General features: G+C 37.5%; 1 protein-coding gene across 3 annotated transcripts; it reads right to left on the bottom strand.

The window, feature by feature from the left end:
• Window positions 1-3840: 3840 nt before the first annotated feature.
• LOC129760925 (zinc finger protein 492-like) lies at window positions 3841-18057 on the bottom strand. Of its 3 annotated transcripts, none has more exons than XM_055758609.1 (3): window positions 17750-18057; window positions 17568-17686; window positions 3841-5639 (listed from the first exon to the last, which is right to left on the bottom strand). In XM_055758609.1, the coding sequence occupies exons 1-3, from the start codon at window positions 17897-17899 to the stop codon at window positions 3917-3919; spliced, it is 1992 nt and encodes a 663-aa protein (XP_055614584.1). In that variant the 5' UTR covers window positions 17900-18057; the 3' UTR covers window positions 3841-3916. The 3 variants fall into 3 exon arrangements, with proteins under 3 accessions (XP_055614584.1, XP_055614583.1, XP_055614582.1); XM_055758608.1 differs by lacking the exon at window positions 3841-5639 and adding an exon at window positions 5652-9302 and having other exon boundaries at window positions 17750-18056; XM_055758607.1 differs by lacking the exon at window positions 3841-5639 and adding an exon at window positions 10707-12568 and having other exon boundaries at window positions 17750-18046.
• Window positions 18058-18310: the final 253 nt, after the last annotated feature.

Raw genomic sequence — 18310 nt, 5'->3', positions numbered from 1 at the left:
ATGTTTTTCTCAGAGCCTTTGTAAAAATACTGTCTTTAACCTGCCCTGAAGACGACCTCTTGGTCATCGGCGATTTTAATTTTCCGGGCATAGAGTGGTGCCCATCGCAGGGAGGCTTTCTGTATCCTGACCCTACATGCTCTTCATTCTCAACTTCCTCAAACATTATTATCGACGCTTTAAGCACCGCAACTCTTCGCCAGATCAATAGCGTTGTGAATGAAAACGGTCGAATGCTTGATTTATGTTTCGCTAACGATGGGCTCCAGACAATAACGGTTGAATCAGCGCCTGCACCTCTAGTCAAGTGTGTTCGTCACCACCCTGCGCTGCTGATCTCAATGCAGATTTCCGTTTTTAATTCCCGCTCAGAGAAACCGACATCTTTCTTTCATGATTTTAAAAACGCTGATTTCCAGGCTATTTCTCACGAGCTTGACTCTGTTGACTGGGAAGCTGAGCTTGATCGATCCGATCCCAATGCTGCAGCAGAAAAATTTACACACATCATAAATCACATAATCGATCTACATGTGCCGAAACGTCTGGCTGCCGAAAATGCTCGAGCGCCTTGGATTACCAAAGATTTGAAACGCATGAAAACTGTGAAGCGCAAAGCTCTTCGAACCTACAACAGGCTCAAATCACCCTCCTCAAAGGATGAATTTCGTAAGCTGAATTCAGCGTTTAAAAAAGCCAGCGCCAAATGCTACCAGAATTACTTATCTCGATTGCAACGGAATTTTAAACAAAACCCTAAGTCTTTTTGGAAACACGTCAAAGACCAGCGGAAAGAGTCGGGATTACCAACTAACCTGTTTCTTGATGACGAGACGGCATCGTCGGACCACGATATATGCAATCTTTTTGCTAAAAAGTTTTCTAGCGTCTTCACTTCCGGATCTTTTTCCCCAGAACAAATAGCTAGTGCAACTAGAAACGTTCCATCTTTGAATACTCTTTTAAACAACATCTCTTTTGGTGAAGACACTATTCTGAATGCGACTGTTAAACTAAAAAATTCTGTTTCCCCGGGCCCCGATGGCATACCAGCTACTTTTTTGAAATGCTTCATGCCTCATCTAGTAATTCCTATCAAACGCATATTTGACGCATCGCTTGACAAAGCTATATTTCCGTCGTTGTGGAAGAATGCTTTTATGTTCCCGGTTTACAAAAAAGGCGAAAGAAAGGATATTCATAACTACAGAGGAATATCGGCTTTGTGTGCTGTAGCTAAATTGTTCGAACTCGTTATCTTCGACCCAATTTTCTCGTTTTGCAAGCAATATATTTGTAATGATCAACATGGATTTATGCCCAAGCGCTCTACGACTACGAACTTATTGACATTCACATCATTCGTGCAAAACAGTTTTGCTGCCGGTTCTCAAGTCGATGCAATTTATACTGATTTGTCGGCCGCTTTTGAGAAAGTGAACCACGAAATAGCTATTGCGAAGCTGGAAAGGCTGGGAATTTGCGGGTCCTTATTAGATTGGTTTCGCAGTTACCTCATTGGACGCAAATTCTCTGTAAGATCTGGTGACTCATGTTCCAAACAATTCTCTGCCACATCAGGCGTGCCTCAAGGCAGCCATCTAGGCCCAGTAGTGTTCCTGATTTACTTCAATGACGTGCTTTTACTACTTGACGGTCCAAAACTCGCCTATGCAGATGATCTGAAGCTTTTCTACACTATAAAATGTTCTGGAGATACTGTACTTTTACAGCGACAGTTTGACAATTTTGCCAAATGGTGCGATGACAACTGCCTGCCATTAAACCGCAAAAAATGCTCGGTCATCACCTTTTCCCGTAAACGGCTTCCTGTAACTGCTGATTATTTCCTCGGAAACCAGATAATTGCTCGAGCAAAACAAGTAAATGATTTAGGTGTAATTCTTGACCAACAGTTGGACTTTAAGTCGCACACTAATTATGTAGTCGACAAAGCATCGAGAAGTTTGGGATTTATCTTTCGCGTGACTAAAGACTTCAAAGACATTTACTGCCTGAAAAGTCTCTATTGTAGCCTTGTCCGCTCAACTTTGGAGTATGCATCTGCTGTATGGAGTCCCTATTATCAGAATGGTGCTGATCGAATCGAGGCCATCCAAAGACGCTTTATACGTTACGCTTTGAGACGCTTGAATTGGCAAGATCCGTTCCGCCTTCCACGATACGAGAATCGTTGCTACCTCATATCTTTGGACACGCTCCAAGCCCGGCGAGCTACCATTCGAGCGTTATTTGTCTCCGATCTTCTGGCTTCGAATATAGACTGCCCCATGCTGCTGGAAACTATCAACCTGTGCGTACGACCTCCAGGACTAAGAAATCGGAACCTTCAGCTTCACATTCCTCTTCGCCAGAACAACTATGGAGCCAATAGTGCCCTGATCGGTATTACAAGGATATTCAACCGTTTTTCAGAGCTCTTCGACTTTGATACCTCCAGGAATACGTTTAAAAGAAGAATTCTAGCGATGTTAAGAACTGTGTAGTCTGTAGTTTATACTTTGTTGTTAATTTATATTAATGTTACTTTTAAGTCTAATCATTAGGATCAATACGTGATCCGTTGATATAAACCAAATAAATAAATCCGAAGTGGACTTAAGGAAGTGCAGAATGGTATAGCCAACGTCTCAAGATCGCTTACTATTCTAAGCTGCCTACTCTAAACTTTTATTTCCTTGACCCCTCTACCCACATTTCTTTTTCAGCGTCAGCTTCCCACGGCTATTTAAACAAAAAAAATTACCTTTAACTCTGGAATCATAAAAATAAACACATTTTAGTTGATCATTTTTTTTAGGGTTTAGCTAGCATAGGATATACAGACCCTGTTCGTTTTTGGCAACATTCGATTTTAGAAACATTCGTTTTTGGCAACATTCAATTTTAGCAACATCCGAACCGTTTTAGAAACGACTTTACCTTTTAGTTTGCGCTATAGTTGGATGAGTTTAATTTAGGCAAACACCATAAATACGTTTTTATGTTCTGAAATGGTAATAAATTGCAACAATAAAAACCAAAATTTTTAAAAAAAATTATAAAGTACTCAAAAATAACAAAAGATGAAAAATTCAAAAAGTAAAAAAAAAAACAAATTCAAACAAAAGACAAAAAAACAACTAAAAATGCTGAAGAATGACAAAAACAGCAAATATGAAAAAAAAAACAAACATTATAAACAAAACAAGAGAAGTGCTGAATCCATCAAAAACATGATGAAAAAAGTAAAAAATGTCTACAAATGGTCGAAAATTGACTAAAAATAACGTTTTCGATTATAATACTAGTTATTTTGTAAAAATATCTGAAAAATTAGTTGAGAAAAAAAACTGTTCGATTTTGGCAACACAAAATTTACGGGCGTGTTGCCAAAATCGAAAGGGGTCTATAATCCTAAAACGGTGTACCCAGTGGAGTGTAAAATCAAAAATGTAAATGTTATGATAAAACTGAATAAAGAAACTAAACTTAACTAAAAGTCCTTGAAAAGAGAATCTTAAGGTCCGATGATATTTGGAAGATGAAAGCCAGTAAGGGGGTCTCCATTTATGCTGACAGTATGACGTGATTAGACAAATTTTAAATGGGGTTATTCCACAATAGATCAAATAGATAAATTGATCGCAGTGGATTTGCTTATACAAAAAAAAAGTCCTCAGACACACGTGCTTAACTTGTTGTCGATCTTTTGACATCAACTGTGTTCAATGTTGAAAAATTAAACAAATGGAAAATACAACTCACGAGACAGCTTTTTCTTTTGAATTAAATTATGCAACGAAAATGGAAATAATCATTTTATTTTCTTTATCCCTTAACTAGCAAAAAAAATTATGATATTGAATAATGCATTTGAAGTTTTTCAATGAAATTAATCCATACAGATGCCGAGTTAGTCTGCCTTCGGGTGCATCCTCTGCCTATGTTTGATCAGTGTACTGGAATCGATGAATCGCTGGTCGCACGAGACACATTCGTACGGTCTTTCTCCAGTGTGAATACGCTTGTGAACAACAAGCGTTGTCTTTTGTTTGAAAGATTTGTGACAAAATTCGCATTCGAAGTTTTTTTCAGCTGAATGAAGCATAACGTGACGCTCCAAATTGTGCTTATAAGTAAATGTTTTAGAACAAATTTCGCATTGGTAAGCTGGTGCGCCGAGATGTTTTGATTCGTGATCTTTCAATGTGAGTTTCTTCTCAAACTTTTGACCACAGTGGGAGCACACGTAAAGAGTTTTGTTTTCGCGATGAATGTTGTATAGATGCCTCCGAAGTTTAAGTTCTGTCGAGAACTCTTTGCCACATTGATCACACTGGAATAGTGCCATAGTCAATTGATGTTCCTCAGACATGTGTGCAAGCAACATGTGATCTAAACGAAACACTTTGTTACAGATTTTGCAAGTGTTTCCAAGAGGATCTTTTTTTGAAAATTTCTTTGGTACATTATTCGATTTTTTGTGGAAAGCACGATGGCGAGAACATTTTTCAAATGTAGTGAATTTTTTGGGGCAAATGTTACACGGGAAAAGTGGGATATTGAAATCCTGATGCTCTAGCTCAATGTGCCGAGCCAAGCCACTGTTGCTATCCATTTTTCTGCTACATATTTGACAAGTGAGAGGTGGCCGAATTTTGAGTGCTTTTTCATCGTCTTCTTCTGAATTTTTACGCATCGGAACAGCCGCATCCATTTTTTTCTTTTGGTTTCGCTTTTTAACAAACACTGTCTGGTTGCTAAGTTTTCCACAACGTTTATTTTTTTTCAAATGGCGCGCCAAATTACTGGCATAAGAAAATCCTTTACCGCATGCATTACACACGTTTTTCTTTTCACTAAGTAGCCGAGTTTCGACAGGATGGGCTTTACGCATATGGGCTTTCATTTGGCTTACAAGCTCGAATGTTTCATCACATTCAGGACACTTGAAAGCCTTGCACACTAGATTGTGATTGGCCAAGTATTGCTCGGAGCAGTATCTCCGAGGACAATACAGACAAACAAACTCATATACATGGGAAATGTGATGTTTGTTCATTTCTTCCAAAGTATCATAGTACCCCAAACATTTGTCACAATGGAAAGGAATCATTTCTGCATGAGCGTCGATTAAATGAGCCGAAACATCTGTTTGTTTATCAAAGCGATCGAGGCAAACATAACAGCAAGGAATGGTTTTATCATAATAGCCAATATCTTCTTCAAAGGCTGTGTCCTTTAACGACTGATCTTGTTCGTCTACAGCAGATGAATCGCTCTTTTCGACATATTCTGGTTTAAGAAACTCTTCATTCAAATATTCCTCATCCATCTGATCGTCATCTTTGATCGTAACATCCTCGTACACGAATTCTTCCTCTACGACTTCGTCATCGCTAGAATCATATTCTATTTGTTCCTGTTTTATAAGACTGTCGGGTTTGACTTTGCTTTCGTTGAAGACATATGTCGCCTCCTCCTGAACGTATTCGATCTCAGTGTTCTCAATAACCTTGCCATCAACGATGTAGGTTGCCGTTATCTTCTGGGACTGGGGGCTAGTTTTTTCCTTTTTTGGGCGACCTTTCTTCGCCGGTAGAATGGGTTCGGGATAGTGAATGCGTTTGTATTGGCTGTAAAAAATTCAGGTATTAACAAATAGTATGATAACTGCACCCGGATGAAATGATTAACATGTATTTGATTACTTAAATTTATATTTAAGCAGCTACAAAGCTTTTCAAAAATGATGAAAATATTATTTTCTCTTTTTCTTCCACAAGCGTTTACAGAATGTTCGTCTGGAGTCTAGAATTGGTTTTAATAATTGAATTACTGCTACGTGTTGCCCAAAATCACCCCTAATCTGTACTTCAAAAACACTGGGATGTTTTTCCCAAAAATATATCTTCCATTCTCTGTTAGCATAATTGTTCTGCCATTTAACAAAAGAAACATCACCAAACAGTGCTGACGATAACCTAAAATAAAGATTGTATTACAGCTCTCGGTAAACCATTTCGCGGGTTCATTCTGGCGGTATGACATTTCGCGGTTTCTCATTAGGCATTTAGGCCTTTTTGCGGTTAGCTATTCGGTGGTTTGTAACACTGCGCGGTTTCCCAATTTTTGAATGAGTTGATTTAGCATTATAGATGATTGGCTACTGCGTCATTTCGCGGTTTGTTCCAAATGTTCAAGAGGCCGTCCCAGAAACATTAATCAGAACTACGAGGATGCCTCCTCACGCTACAGGGTTCGAACTAGAATGATATATATCTTGGGAATCCTAGAAACTCGGGGCTTTCCTAGAGCTTGGAGTAAACTTATAGGCACCGCTTGGCACCTTGCTTTGCATGATTCGCTGCTGGTTTGGATACCGCCCTTGTCCTGTGGCAATCACCGTTCCATCCTGGTTCGTAACCTTGACACCGTCGATGTTGAACTTCACTGTGTGGCGCCGTTGGACAATTTAATAAGCCGACACCAGACGATGTTACTATCGCCGTAATCATGGGTTGATACTCCTCAGGTAAACGAGTAAGCGATAACGTGCTCACCCATTCGTGCCACCGTTTACGAACGGTTCCACACGGTGATTCCATTCACGACAATCTTTCCGGGGTAATACGGACACCTGATAACGTTTCTTACCATCAACAGAATAATCTCCGCTTTGATTTTTCCCCCGAACCCCGAAATACTCTGCTTGAAAGTTTCAACCAGATGTGTTAATGGTGATGATTAACGACTGACATTAAACGAAAATGCCCGTTTGATCGAAATCATCACTTCTAGAACCAAAAGCATGCCATCATAACACATTAAGGACCGCAGAAAAGTCTAAGCCAAGAAACACCGAAATTCGGCATTCTATATCTCAGAAATCATTGAACCAAATTCTACAATGTTAGCTTCCTTGAGTTACGGTAAGTGTTTTAAAACAAAATTGTACAATTTTGTCGAATAAAGTTTAATAACAAAATGATAATAATTTGAGTTTCGATTCAAAGTGCAACACACCCACCAATGTCTACAGTTGCTGAGATTGATACAGCAAACGTATGCCAACGTGCTAGCTCTGATTTTAATATGATTTAACCCTTTCCTCCATAAAGTTAGCTGGAAAATACATTCTTTTTCTACTTGACAAAGCTATAAACAAATAATTAGAAGTGTTTTTTATTGTAAGTTAAACTTATGAAATTAAAATTAGGCACAATTTTCCCGTTTGTTTGGATAACGTGCCGCTTTTAAGCCTAACCCTTTTCTGATAATAAACTGAAAAGGAAAACGATTATTATCTTTTGAGTTATTTTTCTTTAAGTTATTAAATCTTCAATTTTCTTAAGAACTTCACATTTCGTATATTTTGCCGCAGAAACTTTTAAAACTTTTTGATTTCGCTGGAGGTAAAACAAATAAAAAAAAATAAATCACTTGGAGATCAAGCTTTTTTCTTTTGAATTAACTTACAATGAAAATGGAAATAATCATTTTATTTCGTTATCTCTTAGTGAGCTAACTTAACTATTATACCGAATTAGTCTGTCTTCCGATGCATCCTCTGTCGATGCTTGATTAGTGTACTGCAATCGATGAATCGCTGGCCGCACTCACCACATTCGTTCGGTTTTTCGCCAGTGTGAATGCGCCGATGAATAACAAGAGACGTGTTTCGTTTGAACATTTTATGACAATATTCGCACTCAAATTTTTTCTCATCTGAATGGACCAGAGCGTGACGATCCAAGCTGTGCTTATGAATGAATGTTTTAAGACAAATTTCGCATTGGTAAGCTGGTGCGCCGAGATGTTTCGATTCGTGATCTTTCAATGTGAGTTTCTTCCTGAAGTTTTGACCACAGTGGGAGCAAACGTAAAGATTTTTGTTTGCGCGATGAGCGTTATAATTATGCATCCGAAGTTTTGCTTCTGTCGAAAACTTTTTGCCACACTGATCACACTGGAATAGTTCCAGAGCCAATTGATGAAAATCAGTCATATGTTTGAGCAAAATATGATCTAAACGAAAATCTTTTAAACAGATGCTGCAAATGCTGCCAGACGGACCTTTTTGAGAATGTTGCATTGGTTCTTTTTGAGACTTTTTGTGGAATGCACGATGGCGGGAACATTTTTCAAATGTAGTGAATTTTTTGGGGCAAATGTTGCACTTGAAAAGTGGAATATTGAAATCTTTATGCTCTAGCTCAATGTGCCGAGCCAATGCGCAGTTGCTCTCCGTTTTCCTGCTGCATATTTGACAAGTAAGAACTGGTCGACTTTTGAGCGCTTTTTCATCGTCTTCTTCTGAATCTCCATGCTCTGGAGCACCTGGGTTCATATTTTTCTTTAGTTTTCGCTTTCTGATCAACACTTCTTGGTTGCTTATTTTTCCACAACGTTTATTGTTCAAATGACGGGCCAGATTACTAGCATAAGAAAATCCTTTACCGCATGTATTACACACGTTTTTCTTTTCACCATGTAGCCTAGTTTCAACCGGATGGGCTTTACGCATGTGGGCTTTCATTTGGCTTACAAGCTCGAATGTTTCATCACATTCAGAACACTTGAAAGCCTTGCACACTAGATTGTGATTGGCCAAGTATTGCTCGGAGCAGTATCTCCGAGGACAATACAGACAAACAAACTCATATACATGGGAAATGTAATGTTTGTTCATTTCTTCTAGGGTATTATAATATCCCAAACATTTGTCACAATGGAAAGGAATCATTTCTGCATGAGCATCGATTAAATGGACCGAAACATCGCTTTGTGTTTTAAAGCGTTCGAGGCAAACATAACAGAAAGGAATAGTTTTATCATAATAACCAGTATCCTCTTCAACAGTTTGGTCATTCAACGGATGATCTTTTTCGTCTACAGCAGATGAATCCTTCTTTTCGACATATTCTGGTTGGGGTAATTTTTCATCCAAATACTCCTCATCCATCCGATCGTCATGTTTAATCGTAATATCGTCGTACACGTATTCTTCTTCTACGATTTCGTCCATTCCGTGATGGCCATCGTCCATCGCTACCTCATCACTGGAATCATCTGCAACCCGTTCCTGTTTGATAAGACTGTCGGGATTAATTTCTCTCTCGTTGAAGACATTTGTCGCCTCCTCCTGAACGTATTCGATCTCAGTGTTTTCAATAACCATGCCATCAACGATGTAAGTGGCCGTTATCTTCTGGGACTGCGGTTTATTTTTTTCCTTTCTTGGGCGACCTTTCTTCGCCGGTAGAATTGGTTCAGGAAAGTGAATGCGTTTGTATTGGCTGTAAAAAATTCAGGTATTAACAAATTGAAGAATAACTGCACCCGGATGAAAATGGTCTATAAATTGACAACCTCAATTTATTTCTGAACCAGTGAAGGCACCTAATGCTTTATAAAAAATGTTGTTGTAAACATCTGTATTTTCTTTGCTTTTACAAGTACTGACAGAATGTTGAATCACCAATTCTTTATAACACATTAACTAAAATTCCTATTAAAATCTTAGAAAGAAAAAACTTATTTTTTAATCTTCTACAGCATACGAGCCCTTATATTGCTTCGAAGTTTTTTTTTCATTTTTTTAGCTTAATTTAGTACTGCAAAATATTTAAATCTATTTTCATGCTATAACACATTACAGACCGTGTAGAAATCTAAGCCGGAAATATAAATATTCGGTATTCGCTCCACTGGAGCAAACTATACCAATTTAGTACTTTTGAGTAAAACGAGATATCTCGTATTTGAAAATGTAAATATTCAAATCTCAAAATATTTGAACAGTTTTTTCATTATTTTTTTAGGTAGATGAAAGTTATTTTCATCGACAAAAAAATCTCAACGGCTTCATAATTCATACAGTAGAGGGTTAGGAACTCTCACATGTAGATAACAGAGGAGATTCGTTCAAGTTTGAACGAACGTGAGAGAAAAAAAACTCTTAACAAATAATATACACAAGTTAAACTAACGGGTCGATACAACGTCCATTGCAACCGTTGACAAGAAATGCTTTAAATACGCGCGCGATCTACAAGCATTTTCTTGACATAACCCGAGCGAGACGATCATTTTACGGAGAAGTTATTAGGAGGCCTCCTTGCTAGCTGGAGTAGCTTGAGGTCGCGCACTTAAACTGTAAGCGAAGTCTGAAGCACTCAAGCCTCATGAGTCATCTCCCTAAAGGCACCCTGAGAAAATAAACTCGCAATTCAGTCAATATTCCACATAAAGACTCAAATCCATTTCCAGCCACGTAAATATCTAGAATTTATATTTCTTACCATTAGCTTTTATTTAGTTTGGTATACACATATCATCTCTCCGTAAAGTCAGGCAAAAAACAATTTTTTTTTCTACTTGAGAAACCTGTGAAAATATCATTAAAATTATGTTAAGAATTTTTTAAGTTTAACATTTGGAATAAATGTTTTATATAATGAACTTAGAGAAATGTTTCAAATAATCAACTGAAAAAAAAACGATTATTATTTCTCGATGGCTAGAACACTGAATAAATCAAGAGGTTCTGCTTTTTTGTCAGAACTTCGCATTTCGTATATTTTACTGTTGAAACCCAGCGAAGCAAAACCATGTTGAAATTTTTAAATTTCAATGAAGATTAAACAAATGGAAATCAGGAGATCAAGCCTTTTTCTTTTGAATTAAATATACAACGAAAATGGAAATAATCATTTTATTTTCGTAATCTCTTAACTAGCAAGCTAAAATATGATACCGAATTAGACCATGTGAAGTAAGTCAATAAAATCAATTCATACAGATACCGAGTTAGTCCGTCTTCGGGTGCATCCTCTGTCGATGCTTGATTAGTGTACTGGAATCGATGAACCGCTGGCCGCATGGGACACATTCGTACGGTTTCTCACCGGTGTGAATGCGCCGATGAATAACAAGAGTCGTGTTTCGTTTGAACAATTTATGACAAAATTCGCATTCGAAATTTTTCTCATCAGAATGGACCAGAGCGTGACGATCCAAGCTGTGCTTATGAATGAATGTTTTAAGACAAATGTCGCATTGGTAAGCTGGTGCGCCGAGATGTTTTGATTCGTGATCTTTCATTGTGAGTTTCTTCTCAAACTTTTGGCCACAGTGTGAACACACGTAAAGATTTTTGTTTTCGCGATGAGTGTTGTATTGATGCTTCCGAAGTTTTATTTCTGTCGAAAACTTCTTACCACACTGATCACACTGGAACAGCTCCAGAGCCAATTGGTGGACTTCAGACAAATGTTTAAGCAACATGTGATCCAAACGGAACTCTTTATTACAGATTTTGCAAATATTTTCAGAGGGATCCTTTTTAGGAAGTGGCATTGGAGCTTTTTTGGATTTTTTGTGGAAAGCCCGATGACGAGTACATTTTTCAAATGTAGTGAATTTTTTGGGGCAAATATTACACGTAAAAAGTGGAATATTGAAATCCTGATGCTCTTTCTCAATATGGCGAGCCAAACCACTGTTGCTATCCATTTTTTTACTGCATATTTGACAAGTAAGTGGTGGTCGAATTTTGAGCGCTTTATCATCGTCTTCCTCTACATCTTCATACATCGGTGCATCCGGGTCCATTTTTATATTAAACTTTCGTTTTTTGATAAACACTTCCTGGTCGCTGTTTCTTCCACATCTTTTGTTTTTCAAATGACGGGCCAGATTACAAGCATGAGCAAATCCTTTGCCGCATGTATTACAAACGTGTTTCTTTTTGCCATGACCTCGAGTTTCGACCGGATGGGCTTGACGCATATGGGCTTTAATATGACTTGCTAGCTCGAATGTTTCATCACATTCAGTACACTTGAAAGCCTTGCACACTAGATTGTGATTGGCCAAGTATTGCTCGGAGCAGTATCTCCGAGGACAATACAGACAAACAAACTCATATACATGGGAAATGTAATGTTTGTTCACTTCTTCCAAAGTATCATAGTATCCCAAACATTTGTCACAATGAAAAGGAATCATTTCTGCATGAGCGTCGATTAAATGAGCCGAAACATCGCCTTGTGTTTCAAACCGATCAAGGCAAACATAACAGCAAGGAATGGTTTTATCATAATAGCCAGTTTCTTCTTCGAAGACTGTGTCCTTCAATGATGGATCTTTTTCGTCAACACCAGATGAATCGTTCTTCTTGACATATTCTGTTTTAGGAAGTTCTTCATTAAGATACTCCTCATCCATCCGATTGTCGTCTGTAATCGGAACATCTTCATACACGTATTCTTCTTCTACTGCTTCGTCCATTCCGTGATGGTCATCGTCCATCGCTACCTCATCACTGGAATCATCTGCTATTTGTTCCTGTTTAATAAGACTGTCTGGTTTAATTTCACTCTTTATGAAAAAATCTGATCCCTCCTCCTGAACGTATTCGATCTCAGTGTTCTCAATAACCATACCATCAATGATGTATGCGGCTGTTATCTTCTGGGACTGAGGGCTAGTTTTTTCCGTTTTTGGGCGACCTTTCTTCGCCGGTAGAATGGGTTCGGGATAGTGAATGCGTTTGTATTGGCTGTAAAAAATCAGGAATTAACAAATTGTGTATTTACTTTTATCACTGTTCAAATATTGACATGCTCACTCAATTTATTTTGAACTACCAGTGACAACACCAATAACGATCGAGGGTTTAAAAATTGTTGCGAACATCTGTCAATAATTAAGCATTTAATCCTTTAAATTATTATGTTTTATGCACTAATACCATCATGTCACCATCTACCGCCCAGACACCATTTACCGCCCAAAATCACCCTTTTGTTTGTATTTTGAAAAAACTGGGATGTTTTCTCCAAAAATAAGACCTGTGTTCCGTGTCGGCATCATTGTTCGATCATTTCACTGAAAAAACATCACTTAATTATGCCAACTATAGCCAGAAATTAAATGTTTAGTTTTTGGTTTCCGGTCAAATTGTTGAATTCGACGCCTGTTAGCGAACTAAGCATTACTGTACTCCTAGGGCAAAAAGGGTTTTTGTTGTCAAGAAAGTACCTATTTGACCTAAAATCGGCTTGAAACGATAGTTTTATTTTCGTAGAATAGATTTGCATCGAAAAATTTCCGATTTTTTCAATTGTTGTTGTTTTTTGAAGCGTTTAGTGATGGGCGGTAATTGGTGTTTAAAAAAAAGTGTGGGTTCCTAATGACCGGTCACGCAAAATTTCTTTGTTTTTAACGCATGTATTGTGTCAAATGTGTAAATTATAAGAAGAATGTAGTTCGATTATGTTAGAAAATGAAGTTTTATCGCTGAAAGTAACCGGGGTCCTGGAGGCTGTTTGCCTGGAATCATCATTTTGTCAGTCAACGCACTTTGTTACAATTTGTCAAAAATTTGCGGGAAAAATTTCACAAAATGTATTCTCTCAAGTTCCTCAATATGCTTTTGACAGCTCGTTACATGGAAAATACTAAAAAGAACAGTTTCCGTGTTGTTAGATAGTTTTTCCTTAAGAAAACCTTATTGATACCCAAAAAAGTCGAGTGGGCGGTAATAGGGCCAGTTGAACACCTCAAAATTTAGTTAATTATTTTGAAAAGCGCACATTTTTCGCATTCCACTAAATTTTTAATTGAAAGTAGAGCAGTTTTGAGATGTATTGGAAAAGAAAGCGAATAAAAATCTGCCGTCGTTTTTTTATTACACATGTTTGAAGTTGAAAAACCGCTTAACTGGGCGGTAGATGGTGACATGATGGTAATTTGGATATACTTTTCTGTTTTACAGCTTTTTGCGTAGCAATTACTAATGGTTAATTCTCGCGAAAATCAGTTTTTATTTGATTTTTATATGCATCAGAATGCATAAAATTTGAACCGAAAAATAGGTACTGGACAACCATCGCTTTACATAATGAGTGATTATAGCTAGAACAAAATTACTGGAAGAATAAGCTCGTGACAGAAACAGGTTCGAATAAGTTCAACTTCTAGTTGATACCTGAATAAGAAAGCTAAATTGAACAATTGTAATAAACCAACACATTTATTTTAGACATGTTTTTATCTTTATCTTGTGTTTTGCAGTGCAGCTTATTTTTTAGAGGCCTCATTTTCACAAGAATTCTTATTTAGGTCTCAACTATTCTATGAATTAACAAACGCAACGAAGCAATCAATTCTGGAATTTGAGAGATCGTATCACCTTCTATTTACCCCCCTTGGTTGCATCAATTAATCCACTGTCAGTCCATTTCTACCAGTTTAAAACTACCTTAAGTATCATTTATCGCCCAAAATCACCCTTTTATGTGTTTTTGAAAAACCTGGGATTTTTCCTCAAAATTCTATTCTGTGTTCACAATTGATCGATTATATTGCTTGTTGCACTATACGGCGAGTCAGATTGTCCGCCAAACAGGGAATAGATTCCTTTGGTGTCTGAATACGGAACAGTGATGCAACTCACATATTATTTCCCCTACATTCATTGTCCTCTTGTTACATGTTCTAGGGGAAATTAATCAGGAAACCTCTTTGTTAGCTAAGTAAAGTAGATTTTGTCTTAAAGTGGAAATCGCATACACGGTATTTGGAAACTCAAACCGTTCTACACCTCATGTACACTTGTTGCGTGCAACGGATTTTTTTTATCCCTCAGAAAGCTTTAAAACAAATGGCGAAAAATTTGGGTTAACAAATTTTTAAAGTATTTTTCAGACAATTATAAACTTTGGGTTTACCCCAAAGCTACCTAGCTGAACCTCATAGTGATAATAGAGAAGGAAGCAAGTTTGGCCAGATAACGCCTGATGGTGGTACCAAGAAGGGAACATCCGATTTACCCGAGTCTGTGAAACATTTGGCGGTCACTTTTTTTTTACCTTTTTAGAACTACAGAGCTTATATTTTTTACGACTAAATTCAGCGTGATAAAAAGAAGATGAACTTCTTATTTGATTGATTGAAAAAATAAGGATTGTTAGCGTTATCCCGTTTGAAATTTGCAAGATTTTCGCGGGTGGGTGGCAGGTAATTTTTAATAGTTTCTGTAATTACGAACGGCCAAAACCTTAAACAATTGTTTAATGGTAAACTTTTGATTGATTGATTTAAAAACATTATGAAATGTTTTTGAAAATTTTGATTGGCTTTATCGGTGAGTATTATAGGTTTGAAATTATAGACGGATAGACCTTAGGAAGAAAGTTACTAAGGTGTTGAAAAGAGCGAGGACCATTTTTAAATAGAAGCTTGATTACGGGCCCTATTACATAAGACGAGTCACGAGTCATTTTACTCGAGTGAGTCATTTTGGTATTACAGTAGTCGAGTCGAGCCGAATTTCAGTCGAGTAGCTCGACTGAGTCAACAGCTTGAAAGTTCGTGACTCCGGCTTTTTCACTCGACTACCGTAATACGACATTTCGCTCGACTCAAAAGTGACTGGAGTCGGGTCGAGTTACTCGACTCGTCTTATGTAATAGAGCCCTACATACTGAATTTTTCGTCCCTCACCAATCAGCTGTATCAAAGAAGAAGTATCGAATAGACCGGCACTTAGTTTTGCGATGCACTTGATTATGGATGGATCGACCGCCATGTAGATACATATGTGCCGAACGGAACGTTGATACAGTTGATTGGTAAGGGACAAAAAAATCAGTATGTGGTCAAGCTTCTATTGAAAAATGCTCCTCGCTTTTTTCAACACCTTAGTAACTTTGTTCCTAAGGTCTATCCGTCTATCATTTCAATTCTATAATACTGAAAATTTCCAAAAACAAATTCACGGTGAATTCTCTTCTTAAAAATTATGAAATCTATCCGACAAAATTGATTTTCGACAGTTTAAGTCCAGATTTTAATTTATACATCCAACTTTTCGACATTTATTAAGCCTTTTTCAAGGAGTTGAATTTTCCGTTTTAACTTCCCAAAATGTTTTTTGAATCTGCTGAACTTTCTTATCGGAAAATGTACGTACAGTAGACTGTCCCAAATTTGTATGGGGCATTATACGCTGCAGGCCAAAATTGATCCTAGTCCTAGTACAAGATCTCATGCCAAATTTGGGCCAGATCGGATAACGGGAAGGGGTAGCTCAACGAGCCTGAAGTTTGTATGAGATTTTGAGACATTTTGAGAGAAACATGAAAAACCAGTTTTTCATCAATAACTTTGGTTCCCGTAGGCCGATTTCTTTTGAATAGGGTTTTTCATGAAGCCCAAATTATGCAAATGTTTCATCCGAAGCTTGCATTTCGATAAGAGTTAAGATAAAAAGGTTATAAGGCTTAAAAAACGGGCTAACTTTTGTAGGACGGTATTCATCACTGTTCATGAGTCGAGGCGGTCGAACATATCGTCGCATCATTAACATTTTGAAAAAATTTGGACGACGGGAATCAAAGTTATTGATGAAAAACTGGTTTTTCATGTTTCTCCCGAACAAAATGTCTCAAAATCCCATACAAACTTCAGGCTCGTTGAGCCACCCCTTCCCGTGATCCGATCTGGCCCAAATTAGGCATGACATCTTGTACTAGGACTAGGATCAATTTTGGCCTGCAGCGTATAACTTTTTCAAAAGTCGGGTCATTTAGGGCACTGTAACGTACAGTTATTATTATTCATTTTTCCTCGTCACAGGATAACTATGAAGAAAAGTATACACTTATTTATGGAGCATCTAATTGGAACCACATTCCGCTTTCGACTAGAGCGACTTTTTTTTGTACGGGATTTACAAAAAAAAGTGACGACGGTCATCATGGCCTCATTCAAGAGAGCACTAGTCTAGCAGGAGATGAATTAATTTTTTTTCAAATCCACGTATTTGTTTTAAGCCTGTAGCAACCTAGTTTCCCGCTACATCTTGTTTGTTTTATTATTTCTCGTTGAATCCTTGATAAATCGATATGTTGTATCAAATTATCATTTTGAGATTTCGTAATTAAGTTAATAAGTGTGACTTATATCTCGATTTACTCATAGGTGTAAAGTGTCACTAATAAAGGAAAAAAAAATCTCGATTTGAGCTTTTTTGAATAGATGAAAAACTGCTTTGCAGTTTCGGGATGCAGCAGAAAAGGGAATGTAAATATATACTAATTTAAATAGATAACGTTGATTGTTTTATGAAACCACCCAGCAAGAAACGAAATTGTCAGTCAAATTCGATTGGATTAGTTTCAATAAAAATATAGGTATCTTTAAACGCGCACAACCCGAACAGGCCGTGTATTAAAAAAGGAAGTCGTCAAAAATGTTCAAAATTATGCAGTTGCTTTGTTTTCGCACAGAACGTTCCTATAGAACTTTTAAATCATGTAAACATGATAAAATACAAGGTTTGAATCGCATAGCTAAGTTAAAGAAATACAAAATTTTAAGCACTTTTAAATTTTAAGAACAGTCATAAAATTACAAGAAAAAAATCATTTAATCTCCTAATTTTGTAAATGAAAAAATAATAAGGTGAAAATAATCAGCGAATAAATCCTAATAAAAAATAATCCCCTCTAAAACATGACTCCTGAGTTCGGCCCTGCCCTCCTTATACTTACGTCCACATAACGTCGAAAATTTTGTTGCTTCCGTCAAACTCGTTGCGAATATTCTCGATAAGGCGCACCTTGACGACACAATTGGAGCAGGCATTCTGGAACGGTCCGGATTCCGTCAGCTGTAAAACGAAAAATCGGGTCAAATTAGTATGCCTTCAAACTATGCAATCCAACTGCGTTACTTGTATTTTCAGCAGCCCCTCGATAACATTCTTTATTTCATCCTGGCTGAGGGCGTCCATGATGGAGCTGATTTCCTGATCGTTGGCCAGGCATAGCCGGCAGGTGTGATCGGTCAGTTCGATGCTTTGTGCCGTTGTTTCCGGAGGCATTTTTCACTACTTTTGGAACCGAGGCCACCGGGGAAACGTTGGAATCGAAGATTTGGGAACACAAAATTGAAATTTGATGACGCGAGAAAATGAACACTCTGCTCGCACGGAACGATGCTCAAAATGGAAACGCGAAGCGAAAAGATTTGACAGTTGCTGCCCGTTTGGCGGAATGAAAAAAAGAGAAAAAAAAACGTGAGCAGCTGTCAAATAGGAAGGGTGATGTTAGCCGAAAATGGCGCTTCCGTAGACCCCGTAGACGGGTCTAGAAATCTGAAATGCTTTTATTTTTATTAAATTTGCGAAACTTAAACAAAATTCGATTGTATGCAAAAATTTAACTAAAACATTTTTATTTGAAGAAAGAACACTAGAAAGGAAGAACACCCAATCAATAACTTGAACGGATCA

Source organism: Uranotaenia lowii, unplaced genomic scaffold, assembly GCF_029784155.1.
Source record: "Uranotaenia lowii strain MFRU-FL unplaced genomic scaffold, ASM2978415v1 HiC_scaffold_844, whole genome shotgun sequence".
In the NCBI taxonomy this organism is placed as follows: Eukaryota; Metazoa; Arthropoda; class Insecta; order Diptera; family Culicidae; genus Uranotaenia; species Uranotaenia lowii.
This window is presented reverse-complemented; position numbering and strand designations above follow the sequence as displayed.